This window comes from Pezoporus occidentalis, unplaced genomic scaffold, assembly GCF_034315485.1.
Source record: "Pezoporus occidentalis ecotype Australia unplaced genomic scaffold, CSIRO_AGI_Poc_V1 ctg23, whole genome shotgun sequence".
NCBI classification, from domain to species: domain Eukaryota; kingdom Metazoa; phylum Chordata; class Aves; order Psittaciformes; family Psittacidae; genus Pezoporus; species Pezoporus occidentalis.
Window position 1 is genome coordinate 3,036,628 of NW_026914180.1, and position 14,433 is coordinate 3,051,060.

The 14,433-nt window shown below is 47.5% G+C and overlaps 1 protein-coding gene across 1 annotated transcript; it reads right to left on the reverse strand.

Annotated features, from left to right (window-relative positions):
• Nucleotides 1-5,930: 5,930 nt before the first annotated feature.
• CRYGN (crystallin gamma N) lies at nucleotides 5,931-14,060 on the reverse strand. The gene is given in 3 exon segments (XM_062621615.1): nucleotides 5,931-6,156; nucleotides 11,831-11,976; nucleotides 13,752-14,060. Coding segments are annotated over 3 exon segments (591 nt in total). The 3' UTR covers nucleotides 5,931-6,020.
• Nucleotides 14,061-14,433: the final 373 nt, after the last annotated feature.

Sequence of the window (14,433 nt, forward strand, 5' to 3'; positions counted from 1 at the left end):
AAGTGGTGTTTGCTTGCTTTAATTCCTCTCTCTCTTTTTAAAAGTAGATGACAAAAGAATCTGGCCCCAACCCCCAGTGAAAAAAGAAGCTCTTATTATATCAGAAAAATAATTTCAAAGGGCAAGTCAATAAAGCAGGATACACACAAAATAAAACCTTTGGAATTCTGTTATTGTTATTATTATTATTGTAGGTTCAGATGACTCAAATGTTATTATTTTCTTCTTGCATTACCAGCCAAGAAAACCAATGACAACCACAGAAAGCTCTGCAAATCTCAGCAGTTTTGATTCCCACTTACATTACTGGAGCAGCTGTTGCATTCGCAGGTCAGCTCACATGTGGACTGCTGCACACTGTGCTTTGTCTTCTTGAAAACTTTAGCTTGATTTAAGAGCAGGATTCATGTCCAGCCTACCCTGCAGAACTAAACTAAGCTTACAGTATTAGGCATGTTACCAGGTCAGAAGGGTCTCAGTTGTGTGCTAGTACTTTATATGTTATGTAGCACTGGCTCATGTGCAGGTAAGAGGCTTGTTTTGGTGGTGGCTGCTTTTGGTAAAGTTTGCAAGGAAGAGGTCCATTCCATGGACACTCTTTTGCTATTGCGCTCTCTATGCTGCTGGTTTCCAAGGGGAAATTCAGCTGAAACCACAGTCTTGCCCATCTATGAGTCAGGATCTTTCACTCACCTTCTCATCACCATGATCATGAGGCAGCAACGTCAAAGCTTAAAAGCACTTATACCAAAACACAAATAAACCTGTGCTGACCATGAGTGGATTGTCTTGCCTGGTGTGGTGCCTTGTGGGAAACGAGTTGCACTGCTCTCGAGTTGCACTGCTCTCTTACCCTATAACAGATGATGAGTGAAGCTGGTGACAACCAAAACTACTTACATGAGGAAACAGCTATCTTAGTTTGTATCAGGCTAAACAAACAGAATGACAGCATACCAAAACTTCTGCAATGAACTAAACAAAATTATTAAAAATGCATTTTTTCCATAGAATAGCAGGGAATGATCCTTCTCCATCCCAGACATTGGAGTGCCCTAGCAGGAGCACATGAAATAAGTCTGACTGAGAGGAAGCGTTCAGTGCACTTGGGACTGTGTGAGTGCAGGTGTGAATGCCTACAAAAAGTGCGGATTTACCACAATCCACTAGAGATCATCATATTTAAAGATGGAATTTGCATTAACAATTTCAATATGATTTCATGTTTGCTTCATGCACAATTTGACTGAATACACTGGTACATTCCTCCATATGTTAACATGCTTAAACCAGGACAGCTTGACTTGATTACAAACTGACTTATGCTGAGCCACATAAAGATGGTCAGCTGTCCATGGAAAAACATGTTGCATCCAGTTTGCTCTCTCTTCAGTGTTTCTCTTGCTCCACGGAAAATTAACATACATTTACTTCTGACCTTCTCCTCTTTCTTCCATGTGTGTTTGATTTCTGTCACAGCCACCCTTAAATATGAGAACAGCTCAAAATGTGTGAGATGTTATTGCACCTCCTCTGCTGGTTGAACTGCTGGTTACTCTTGGAACAAGAGGACACCAAGCTACATGAGTCCCAGCGACTGGAGGTTGATTTAACTGAATTGAGTCTCTCCAATAAGCAAGATGATTTAAAACTAAAACCCAAAACAAATCACCATTTGCAGTGCTGAAGGTGCTGGCCACATCAGGCAGGTATCATCTGATTCAAGGACTCTTTAGCTGTCTCTTGTATTCCTGGACAAGAGTTTGAACCCAGGGGATAGTGAAAATTTCAAAGCCAAACCTGTTTTCACCGAAGATAATTTTTCCTTGACTTTCACTGCGACAGGGAAAAGAAAGCTAAAACCAAGCCAGATGAAGCACAGAGCTCAGGATATCTGTCAGAGTACTAAGGTGGGTTCCCTTTACATTTTTACGCTGTCATTAGTTAGACTTTAACAGTGACTGTGGCTCTCCTGCTGCTGCCAGAAGTTGGAGATGTCCTTTGAAGAAGTTCATTTCCTTTCTGCAAGCAGTCAGAGGTCACTGTTGAGCAAGACTTTCTACTTAAAGAACTGCTAAACCAGCTGTAGCAGACACCAAGGAGCGAACTAATTTTTACTGGGTCCAGAGAGGTGTCTTTGGAGGAGGAGAGGAGAAGGCACACCAAGGTGTGAGTGTTGGGCAGCCTCAATAGCAGGATAATGCCTCTTGAATTCCTGGGGGAAGGGAGGTGGCTGTGCAGCCCTTTCGCTTATGTAAGCGGTTAGTAGGGATTCTTTTGAGCGATGACAACATCAGACTTGCCAACAGTGGATCAGTAGGAAGTTTCCTCCTTACCTTCACTAGATGTACATGCACTGGGTAACACAGCAATGCAAAAGTACTGCAGTTGCTCAGATATCTTCATTTGAAAAAGATATTCCATCAAATTCCCACATCATACAGCTACAGAGAAAGGACATTCATGTATGCAGGCATTCTGGCAGGAGCTCTTTACTTTGGGGCCAGATGTAATTTGAAGTTATTCTGAATATTACACTGCAGCAGCCTGGCCAAGCCCAGTAATGCTGATTATTTGGGCTTTCCTGGTTTTCCAGATGGAGCTGATTTTGTTTAGTTCTCTCTCTTGTAATTAATAACTTGTCCCTTTTGTTCATTTCTGAATCTTTATCTCTAGCATTTTCTAGAATAGTTTCCAATTTAGTTAATCCATTGCTTGCTTCCTCAGTGCACGTAGCAGAACTCATTCAGCCATACAGTTTAATGACATACAGCTCAAATCTCTGCTGCACAATCTCACATCCACTTCACATCAAGCTGGCATTGTGTCATTTATATTTTATATGCTATAAACTCACAAATCATACCGTTTCATACTAGAGAAATGTCAATAATGTTAAAAAAAAACCAACCTAACCACTAGCAAACATATGGGATCTGTACATTCTGTCCTTTAAACAAGTGCAGATTTAGCAAGGAGGGGGAGGGAAAAGGAAGAGAACGAGAGCCACATCCCCCTGCTGCCAACGCAGTGCATGTTCCTGCAGCATCAGTTTTTGGATTAGGCCCATGGCCACCCTACTTTGGTTTCAAATCAAGAAGAAATAGATGGAATTCAATTCCCCACAGTCAGTTTTTAGTGATATTAGATTTCTGCATCCTGAGGAGTTTTTAAAATAGCATTCACATGAGATTAGCTGTTTGCCTTGAGAGTGTATTCATAAATGGGATATCAGATGTTAATAAATGATGAGTATTTAGCCCGTAGGCAGACATGTGTAAAATGTACTAAACCCTAGCTGGTTACAAACGCAACAGCATGGATTAACCAGACTACCTTTTTTTGTACTTTTAACTCCCAGCACACAGCAGGGTTCAGTCCAGGACTGGGTCTCCTAAGTCCTTCCACAAGTTAAACAACAAATATTAAGCTACTAGAACATACAAACAAATGATGAGCTTGAAGCATATGGATGAAGTGGACTTGCACACAGTAGCTCTATGTTGGAGTCCGCCTGTACATCTGTGTGTATGTGCACAGTCCCACATATCCCAGCAAGGACAGGGAGGGATGTCAGTGGGTCCCTCTAAGGGCTGGTCTGAACCACAGAACACTGGAAGCCACACAGCAGAATATCTGTGATATCACAGGTCTGACCCCAACATTAGTGGGAGAGTTCCCTCCCCTGGCTGTGTTCACCAAGGGTCAAGAAACCCAGGTGTGGGGATCTCTGGGCTCATGCTGTTGTCCTCAGGGGAATGTTGGTGGATGGTTGTCCTTCATTTTCTTTTCTTTTGTCCTCCAACTACTTAGAGCATCTGGGATTCCAGTTACTATATATTTTGAAGCCTTTGATGCTTTATGCTTCATGCTGCACCATGACATTGAGCGTGCTTCAAATGAATAAAAAGCTTCCTTTAAAGCTAGTGGCAATTTACTGCCTGACTCTCTCTGGGACCACGTTTAGGGTTTTTTTAACAGATTAATGGCCAGAAGGCCACAACAAAGAGCAATGCATATGACTGAATAGTAACTTTTAATAGAGCGCATTGAGCTCAGGAGCTGAGTAGAGGCTTCGTGAAGCAAGAGCAATGTTAATCCTGGAAGGGCTCCTAAAATCTTTCGTAAGCTGCATTTAATTAAAAGAAAATTAGATACACAAGAGTTGATGCACGAGTTGTACATTTGTGCATCCCACTCAATGAATGAATCATTTCCCTGCCATCTTCTCTGACACAGAAATACCTTGCAATCCATTAAAGATGCTTAAATACTTTGTGGCTTCAATGGACCACATGCCACCACAAGCCACACGGGACATGGCTATTGAAATCCAGAGCTGAACTGATGTAACTATAGTGCTTCTTCAATAATCTTAGGAGAGACCACAGGCTCTCTACAGGAGAACACAATCACTGGCATTGATGCTAAGGCAAACGTCACCCAAACTACAGTTAAATTCACAAAGTAGATGGTCTTTTGTATTTCCATACACCCCATAACATATATATGGCATGTGTGCATCTGGGGCGGATCTCAGTTGACACAGCTTTACCAACAGTTTCACTTCATCGGGGAACAGCATGTGTCCTTCGCAGACAGGCATGGTTGTTACCAGTTGCCCCACTCCTGTTACTGGTAGAGAGCCACAGGGAGCCAAGAAGCTCTAACTGGAAAGATGAATGACAAGGTGGATATGTGTGGATTAGTTGAATGGCAGCTGGATCCAGTGTCAGACCAGGATGCAGCACAGGACCAACCAGCCCCTGCCCCAGCACAGACTTGCTCCTCCCAATCTCTCAGCGAGGGGCAGGATCCCATTGCAGACCACAAAGCACAGCAGCCCTGAAGGCATACACGCCTCATGCTCCAGTGTGCTGGGGACCTGTCAGCTTGTCTCACGTCCCTTCAGTGGGCTGAGGACAGTGGTTAGATCAGCAGCCTTCCCACTAGATTAATGCAGAGCTTTGCAGCTCTGCCGGCACTGTGCCCATGCCTGTCAGGATCCATCAGGCAGCCAAGCCTTAACAGTTAATGGAATAATGGAGTGAAAACAATAAAATTGTCTCTTCCTGAAATACCAGAAAGTCTCTTAGCTAATACTGAACACAGCTATGATTTTGTAGAAAGGAGGCTACGTGGACACTGCATGCAAGGGGATGCGCCGAAGCTGTAGCAGATGATCCATGGCTGAACACGCAGGGCTGTTCCCATCCCAGCTGCCAAGCATCAAAGGGGGTTCAGGGGCACCAAAACTGATGGGATGGACTGGGAACACCAAAGGGGCAGATGGATGGGAAGAGAGTTCTGCAAAGTGACAGTGCTGTGGCTGTTCTTCTCTGCTGCTACCCCCTCAAATTGGCATTGTCTCCTGAAGAGTTTACGAATCACGAAGCAAAGAGAAGGTTGCTCAGGTTTTGTACCTTGAGGGAATATTGTCCTTTGAATATATCTTTTAATGTGTGCTGATCTAAGGTCGCAGTAACTCAGGATGAGCGATTTCTATCACCTTCCCATCAGGCCCAGCATGTTGTGCTCAGACCCTGCGAGTCAGTTGGATCCTGACATAATCCTCACATGTGCCCTCACATGGCATGGGCAGACCCTCCGAAGGCTGTGTGCCTGAGCTCAAGACACACGTATGCAGCAACGTGACCCCCTCCAGGCATTAGGAGTCAGCTGGGTCCATCACGAGGTGGCTCTGGATAGGGCAGAGTGAACATGTGTCAGACCACAACTGCATTAGGAAGAATGTTCTGAGATCTGGTTGTCACCACCAGTTCTGGCCTGTCACTCCCATGCCCTCATTATAAATCACTGCAGAATAAAAAAGCAAATTCATAGCACGTAAATCAAGCTTAGAAAGTTTGCAGGTCTGCTCCCTATCGAACTCAAGCAAGTGATGGAAGAAAAGTATTTGGAGCCAAAAGTTGGTGTTTAACCATTTATTCCAGTCAGTGATAGGGAAGAAGGGCGATGCCCGGCCTCAGCAGGCCATCGCTGGTAGGATGAAAGCTCAGCTAGAAGTAGTTGATGACTCTTCTGATGGACTGGACGCTCGCGCTGCGTGCCTGCCATGCATTGAAGTTGCTGAACTCGCCGCGCTCCACCACATACATACGGCCTCGATAGTTGGGCTCCTCGTACAGCACCCACCTGAGCAGAAAGGAAGGGTTATTCAGGTCTCAGCAGCGTGGTCATGCGAGGTGCCCACATTGAGCAGCTGCAGTTAGGCACTGCAGTGCTGCAAACTCCCAGGGCCCGATGGTCCCTCTGCAGTCCCGGTCCTATCCTGCAAACAGAAATGACCCTGATGGAGTTAACAGCTGGTGCTTATCCCCATTTCCAGTGCAGTCTGGCAGTTATCCACAGCCAGACTAGATCTTGCCTGTAGAGGAAATCGTTCAGGGTTACACCAGTGATGAAGCCTGAGACCAGGGGCTCCCTGCTTCACGCTGCTTGTAGGAATCGATCTATTGTGCATGATGAAGCTCAGAGAGAAACAATTGAATAGCATCTGATAGTGCTAAAGAAGGATGTGAATTCCCTCAGCCCCTGGATAAACCCATCTTGGACTGCAAAGAGAAATGTGCAATGCTTGAAGGATGTTTTACCTCTTCGAACTGACTCAGTAGCTATGACAGGAACCATATTTAATAATTTCTCTCTTTGCTAGTAATTCTCAATGGCCTCTCTTTGATGCTTTCCAACAGAGAGCAGGACCTGGCTCAGTTACCTTTATCTCTATATCCAGAATTAACTATAACTTTCCCTTGGGATACAAACAGGTACAGCACTCAATAACCTTGGTGACTTTAGCATGCCTGACTGCAGCTAGCTTGCCTATGTCTTTCTCCGTTGGCAAGTCTCTTGGCATGTCATTCTCTATGTGAAGGACACAAAGTAGGGAAGAATTCTGATGGTCGAGAGCGACAAATTTTGCTACTCTTCTCACCCTCCTTTTAATACATCCCGAGATATAATCTTAACATGGCCACCTCCTTCCTCTAAATCTCCAATGCCTTTTAACGAAGCCTTGCCATTGCTCTGATTGTCTTACAGTGAGCTTTCCACCCCATCACTGCTGAACTGCTCATCTCTGCCTTGTTCTTCTCTTCCCACTGTTTTAGGGATTTTTTTTTTAAGAATCTGTCTGCTTGTCCTGTTTATTGGCAGGGCACAAATACAATCCTCCAAATAATTTGGTTTCTGTGGTCTATCTCTTCCCAGGAATTCAGCTGTGACAGCAGGGTTGGGACCCACTGCATGTGGGATTTCCAGGCACAAACTCCTTCAAGTACCGGATGGGGAAAAGACTGGTGGGCCTCCAGAGTCAGACAGCAGCTGGTGAACTCAGCTCACAGTCTGACCCAGAGCAAAAAGCTGGAGGCCAAGGAAAAATGTTGTTTATAAAGCCAGCCACCCACGGGCATTATTTAAACTATAAGCAAAAGATTATGGTATTCAGTTGAGCCACCTTCCCAATTTCGTGACATATTTGGACTTATTTTGTGCTCCTGACAGGACACCCCAGGGGACCATGGTGGGTCCCTTCTCCCATGTGCCTGAGCACCAATACAATGGCACATCGAGCACACATCCGCCTGGTGCCCCTCTCCACCCTGCTGCCCGCACTTCCACAACCCTTTTCTGCAGCATTGCTGCAACGTGCTTAGCCAAGACATTTGGATCCCGAGCGTTTCCTGTGAACAAACAACTTCATTCTTTGGCACTTTTTGCAGCCAGTTTATATCTGGACTGGAATTACAAAGTCATCCTCAGGCTTTTCCTTTGAAGCTTAATTTGCAGTGCATGGAGAAGGCTGCCTGCTGCTCATGTGAGTGTAATAGCAGGTTGCCCTGAAGACATATCCCCCCATCATAGACCATGATGTGCACTGTTTGAGAGCATGCTCAGCTCTTCAGCTTAATGAAGAACCACTTATAAAATTACCCTGCTCCTCTAGTTACACTTCAGCCTTGTTCACAAGGCACATGAGATTTTCTTCCTTTCCTACCCCATCTCTTCACCTTATATGCACCTCTCCACAGTTTTGGATCATCATGGGTCTCTTTTCTCCATCAGCTCACCATCTCTCCCTCAAGCACTCCTGAAAAGAGCTCCCAGTCCTATTTTCTGTAGCTCCCAATCACTCGCTCCTGCTGAGAGCGCCTAATGCTGTTGAAAACATTGCATTGCAGTGAGCATGGGTACTTCTGGCCCACCAGGACATGGTAGCTCTTCCAGCTTTACTTTGCTCTAGTGCATCTTTCAACCCTGGGCAATAGCGCAGAGGGTAGAGCAGCCCCTCATAGCCACTGTCTTTACCAAAACTGCTGCGTTGCTCTTCAGATATGTGGCTGATGGTCTGCATAGTTGCATGGAGGGAATGGGACAGGCCTTGGGGTAGATGAAAGGAGACTGTAGGATCTAGCGTGGTGATAAGAACCCACAGGCCTTCCCCTCTGCTTAAGGAAAGCCTGCAAATAAGAGGAATAAAAGGAATAGCAGAAAGATGGGAGAAAAGTGTATTGGCAGTGCAAGGTGATGAGTGAAGGCTTGCATGGCTTATTTAGCTCTTCCTTTATTGCTAAAAATTTACATTCTCTTACACCATGAGCAAGTGAGGAAATCAAGTCAGTCAGGAGCCCAGAAACAAAAAACACAGAAGATCCTGTCCTCAAGCCCAGCATGGGAGAGCTGATCCAGGCACATAGCACACAGCCCTCAGACATCTCAGTGCTGTGTTTCATTAGCACTTAAACCCAGAGGACACAGAAATAAAACTCTCATGGAACCAGCTCAAGCCCTATAAGCCAAAACTGTCTGTTCATGATGAAAAGCTAACAACGGAGTGCTGCAGCTCCAGCCTGAATCAAGCAGGATGCTTTCAGCAGGGCTCGAGGTCACTCATTCTCCACATAGGACCTGAGCAGTGCCATGAGCAGCCCTTTCCTCTGCCAAGAAATATGTATCGTTTATTGAGCAGCAACGTTTGGGTACCTGTTCTGGTTGATATGTCACAGCCTGACTGCAGAACATCTACCAAATGCCCATAAATGCTTCAGCAGGATAAATGGTTCATTTGGTTCCTCCAAGTTATGTCACTATAACATAGAAAAACTCTTTTTGGGGTAGTTTCTCCCAGACTGTAAAACAAATTCAGCTTTTGAAAGTTGTTATTTCTAGGCAATCCTCTGTGGAGTGGCTGAGGCACAAAGGAGGACAAGAAGCGCACGTCTTCATCTAAAACCAGATGATACCATCTGTGATACTGGAGCTGGCTCTGCCCGTGGGATGGGCAAAGCCACTCACCATGCAAACCCGCAACAGCTTCCGAGGAGGCAGTAACACCTCAAAAGTGCTCCAAAATAGCAATCTCATTTCCAGGATGGATTTAACAGCTTTATCATCACTGTTTCTGGCTGCGTGGGGTAGCAGTCGCCAGCCACAAAGGGCAGCAAGAAAGGTGCTGGACACACTCAGCCCCACCGCACACCACACCAAAGGCAGATGTTTCTCTCCATTCCCATGTTTCCAGGTGATCCGTTATCACTTCCTGCAGGCATGGCCCCCCACAAGTACAGGCAGCAGCTTTTTAACAGCACATGACACCATCCATGGATTTTGAAGGGGAAGCAAATATTTCTGTATCCAACGGATGTCGCATTGTGGGAATTAAGAGGGGAAATTGCAGAGTGAGATTTCGGTGGGCAGGGAGCTTAGGAAGATGCTGCTCACACCTGCTTTCAACATGCACAGGGTAAAACGGACCCACTTTCAGGCTGGGGATGTGCTGGAGACAGCCTGTGGCTGAAACTCCCCTCACCTCTGGCTACATGGTCTAGTCTGAAGCATCCCTGCCCATGGCAGGGTGGTTGGAACTTGATGATCTTAAGGTCCTTTCCAACCCAAATTATTCTATGATCCCATGATCCCATCCCCTCTGCTGCCCAGATGGTCACGAATGGGTCCTGGGCCCAGCACCAGCTACACCTGCAGCACCCCTGGGGTCACCTGGGGTTATAGGGTCCATCCAAACGAGAAAAGCAGTGCTGCAGGGTCTCTTTCTTCTGCCTGGTCTCACCTCTGCTGAAGCATCTTCTCCTTCCCTCCTCCTCCTGCAGCCTGGGGCCAGCAGGTCCCACTGCACTGTCCTGCTTTTAATGGCCTTTACAGACCTTTCCATGCACTTGCAACAACCACCTTCCTGGGGTCTGAACATAATGCTACAAAACCCAGTGGGTTTCCTCACCACCCTCCTCTCAGTATTTCATTTTTTTCCCTATTTTATCTCTACTCAAAGCCTTTGCAAAGTCATGTAACGTTAACATGAACACCCCAGGCTCCCTGCGAAGGCAAGCAAGCGTTGTGCCCCTTATATGTTTTGTAGGGGAAGGGCAAAATCAATCTGAAAAATGTAAGTGCTTGAAAGTTTCGGGGCACCTTCCCAATTTCTCAAGCTCCAGCCTCTGCTGCAGGGACACATGTGGTAAATAATTGGCCCTAGAGCTCTTGCCAGAGTACTCACAGGAGCTTTCTTGGCTTTATAGCATTGGTACTCAAATGCTTTTCATTTCAAATGCTCAGCACTGATGGGGTCCCCGGTGGACTCTGGCCATTTCTTCCCAGAAGGAGCTGGTAGCTCTGCTCCTTAGTTTTAATGAGCCACCACTGCCTGATCATAAGCCTGGGTTTTGGGAGAGGCCTTGGTTGAATTGGAGGATCCTACAGGACACTCACTGTCAGGGTGTCCCGAGCTTGGATGGCAACAACCCTTTTCCAGTTCTGGGAAAAAACTGCTGTTGGGCAGAAAGGGTCCAAACCTGCCACACTGGGTGCAGGTGGGATGCACAATATCCAGTCCAGGACTCCCGCCTGTGCAGGGGTTTCCCTGTGCCTCTCTCAGGCAGAGGCTCTGGGAGGATTCCACAGCATCCCCACACTCCAAGCAGACTTGCAGTGAAAATGTAATTGTCGGACATAGGGAAGGGGAGATGGACGGATAGCAGCCCATCTCACAACAAGATTAATAACAAAAAGAGGACTGACCCTGTAGAGAAAATGCAATTTGCCACCCAACAGCAAGAAAAAGGCAAAGCCGACTTCCTGCTGAGGCTTCCAGGAGCATCTGCAGGGGCAGGAGGATGGGGCTGAGCATCAGCAACACATCTGCAAAGCGGGTTCACAAGGCACTGAGGGTGACCTAAACCCCTCATTGGGGTGGCTGTGCATCACCACCACAGTTACCCCTGTCTTTCAGAGACAGGGATTAATTTTAAGGTGAGGCACCACTGTCTCATTTTCGTTGCTCGAGGAGGAGGTTTCTGGTGTTGCAGCAAGCCTTGGTGAAGCCACTTGCAAAGTAAAATCCCTGAGCTGCATCGCCCAGACACATCCATTCCCCCCCCCCCCCAAAAAAAAAGCCTCTGCATGGATTTTAAAGACATGTCTGGAAACATGCACAGAAATGTGAAAGCAAGACAGAAAGACAGGGAGAGAGAAAGAGGGAAAGAAGGAAAGAAGCTGGTTTTAGGCTTCTTATTTCATACACCTTAAAAAGGTATCTCAGAGCTCTTGTAACATGTGCTTAGTTACCACCCTCCAAAAGCCATGCCCCTTTGAAGCAGCTCTGAATGGGCAGGCACCAAAATTCACCTTTAGACCATAGGCTTAACTCACAGTTTTAGGCTTTCTCCAAGTCCCTCCAAGCACCAACAGGCTTTTCCAGGATGGGGGGAGCCTCTGCAGCCACCTCACTCCCCTGCAGTGCTGGGTACAAAGGGTCCAGGGCAGGGAGCACCATGCCGGGACACGAGCGGTTACTTACGCGCCGTCGCCATACACTTTGAGGGCGTTGATGCAGGTCTTGTCCCAGCCTTGTCCCTGCAGGAAGGAGCAATCTTCCGTCAGCTCCAGGCTGGGACCGCTGAAATGGCTCCCCTCAAATATTTGGATCCTGTAGTGCTCGCCATGCTGGGGACAGAGGGGTTCGAGTCAACCAGAAAGAAGCGCAGCAGGTTATTTCCCCGGCTTTTATCAGACCAAGAGGAGGATGCAAGGGTGCTTCAGATGGGGAGTGTTAAAAGTAGTCCGACAGCACCGGTGCCAGGACGCACAGAACACGCACAAACTCGTGACACCTCCCAGCACACCGTGCCAACCAGGAAAGCAGCCAGAAACCATCGTCTCTGCATCCAGCTGCACCTTCCCGCAGCTGCTGTCCACATGCAGACACATCACTTGGGGGCTGCACTGGCACTTGCTCATCTGCAGATACCCCCACCAGCCCACAAACTCTTCATCCCAAGTACAGCATCAGCTACAGCCCCGGCTCTCCATCCACGCACACAGCAAAAAACCATACATATCTAGAGTGTACAGACATGCTAGACTATTTCCCTAAACTAATTTATATTGCTTCCAGATCTATGCGTAGCTGCTGCTCCTGACAGGAGATGTTCTGCCTTTCCTGAAGGAAAATAAAACAATGGAAAAGAAAAGGAAGCTTTCCCAGCATCATCATTGCTGTGAGCCCTTGAGGGTGACATGACAGAAAATTGCGCCAGGGAGGTTTCTGCAGCTCGTGGCACATGTGTGCAGGACAGAGTGAGCTGGAAGGGTGTTTTTAAGCCAAATTCAAAGCATACCTAAATGCATATTTCAAGCAAACAACGTCAACGCACACTACGGCCGGGCTGCGATGCCAAACCCCACAGCAGGCAGCCGCCAGCAGCAGCCAGGCTGATACCGTGCCTGAGCAAACATTCCTCTGGGAATCTGCGCTGCAGAAATGCCTCGAAGCACTCGCAGGCATCTCACAGGGAAAAACGCGGACCAGAACGGAGGAGCACATCCTCATGCCAGCAGGGCTCCAGGGCCTGGGGTAGAGCATCCCTCCATGTATGGGCCACGGAGGTGCATTAGGAGGGACGTTACAGACTTGAAATAAACATACTGCTGTGCCTAAAAGCAGCTTTGGGGCCAGTGAGAAACCCCACCAGCTCCAAGTGGGTTTATCATTGCCCCAGAGATCACCAGTGATAGGAGTCGAATAGAAAGACCTAACCCAGATTCACTTTTCTTTGCTAATTTTTAATCTTTCCAATTAAACCTTCCTCTGGGCAATGCTTTTAAAAGCTTCATAAGGGGTGGGGGAGGGCTACATAATATGGGGAAAACAGTGGGTTTAGTTTAGGATTACAGGCAGAGGTTTGCAACAGCAGAAAATTCAGCTAGGAGCAGCCCATAGGTCTGGTTCGGAAAGCCCTCAGGCTGCCTGCTCCCCCTCTGGGTGCATGGGGAAAGCAGGCTGCCACGGCTCAAACTTGCCTTGGGCAGTGAACCTCCTTCCTAATTCCCCCATGAGTATTCCACAGGGACTCACATTATAAAGGAAAAAGCATGTGATGCTGGCAGGACCTTGCCCCCTCATCTGAGAAACCATAGGAAAATCTCATCCCATTAAAGCCACTGCATTTCGTGCTGTGGGAGGAAGGCGATGCGTCTTCCTCCCGACTAGCAGCCATGGGAAACCACAACTCAGCTTTGTGGCTTGTGAAGACCACTCCAAGGGGGGGACAAACCTTCCCCAGGAAACAATTTCCTTCTCAATGACGTGTATTATTTCTAAAGAGCATAAACTTTTATCATACTCATTCACGGCGCTCCTGTGACCAGGAGAAATAAAGCCCAACAGCAGCTCTGTCCCACTGATGCTCCGATCAGGAGAGCCAGAAGCATCCACTCACCATCCCGACGGGCCGGCAGGAGCCCAGGTGGTCACTGCGACCATTCCAGCGATAGAAATCGGGATACTCGCCATGCTCCAGGATGTACTGCTGCCCTCGGAAGTTGGGGTGATCGAAACAGACCCAGGCCCCGCTCTGGACACAGATAGAGTTGACCCGGTTGAAGAATCCTTGGTCTTGAAAGCTGCCGCAGCTGCCGCAAACCTCCAGCTTCCTGCCTGTGAAGCATTTGCCTTCATAGAAAGTGATCTATGGAGAGGGAGGAGAACGGGCCCTTGGTGAGGAGCAGGGGCACGGCTGGCCCCCCATTTTGAGCAGATGGGGATCTCGTGCAGATGCATCATTTCGGGGTGGTTTGGGGTTTCTTTAGCTGCTTTCCAGCAAGAGAAGCACGGCATCACTGGCATTTTTTCCTAAGAGCTGTATTTGTTTTTCTGGGAACGCAGCGCATCCCGCATTTACAACACTTCTCGCTGCCTCGTACTTGCTCACACATATTTCCAGCAGGAATGTTTAAACAGGAAACTCCGCTCCCGAAACACAGCTCCTTCTGCCGCACCCTCCCTGTCCCTGCTACCTAATTTGCTCCCGGTATCACCACTCACATTGCATCCAGACCTGCTCCCTTCAACCTGGAGGATGCTCGGGCTCTCTGGCCCAGGCTGAAAGCAAAGCGCTTGGG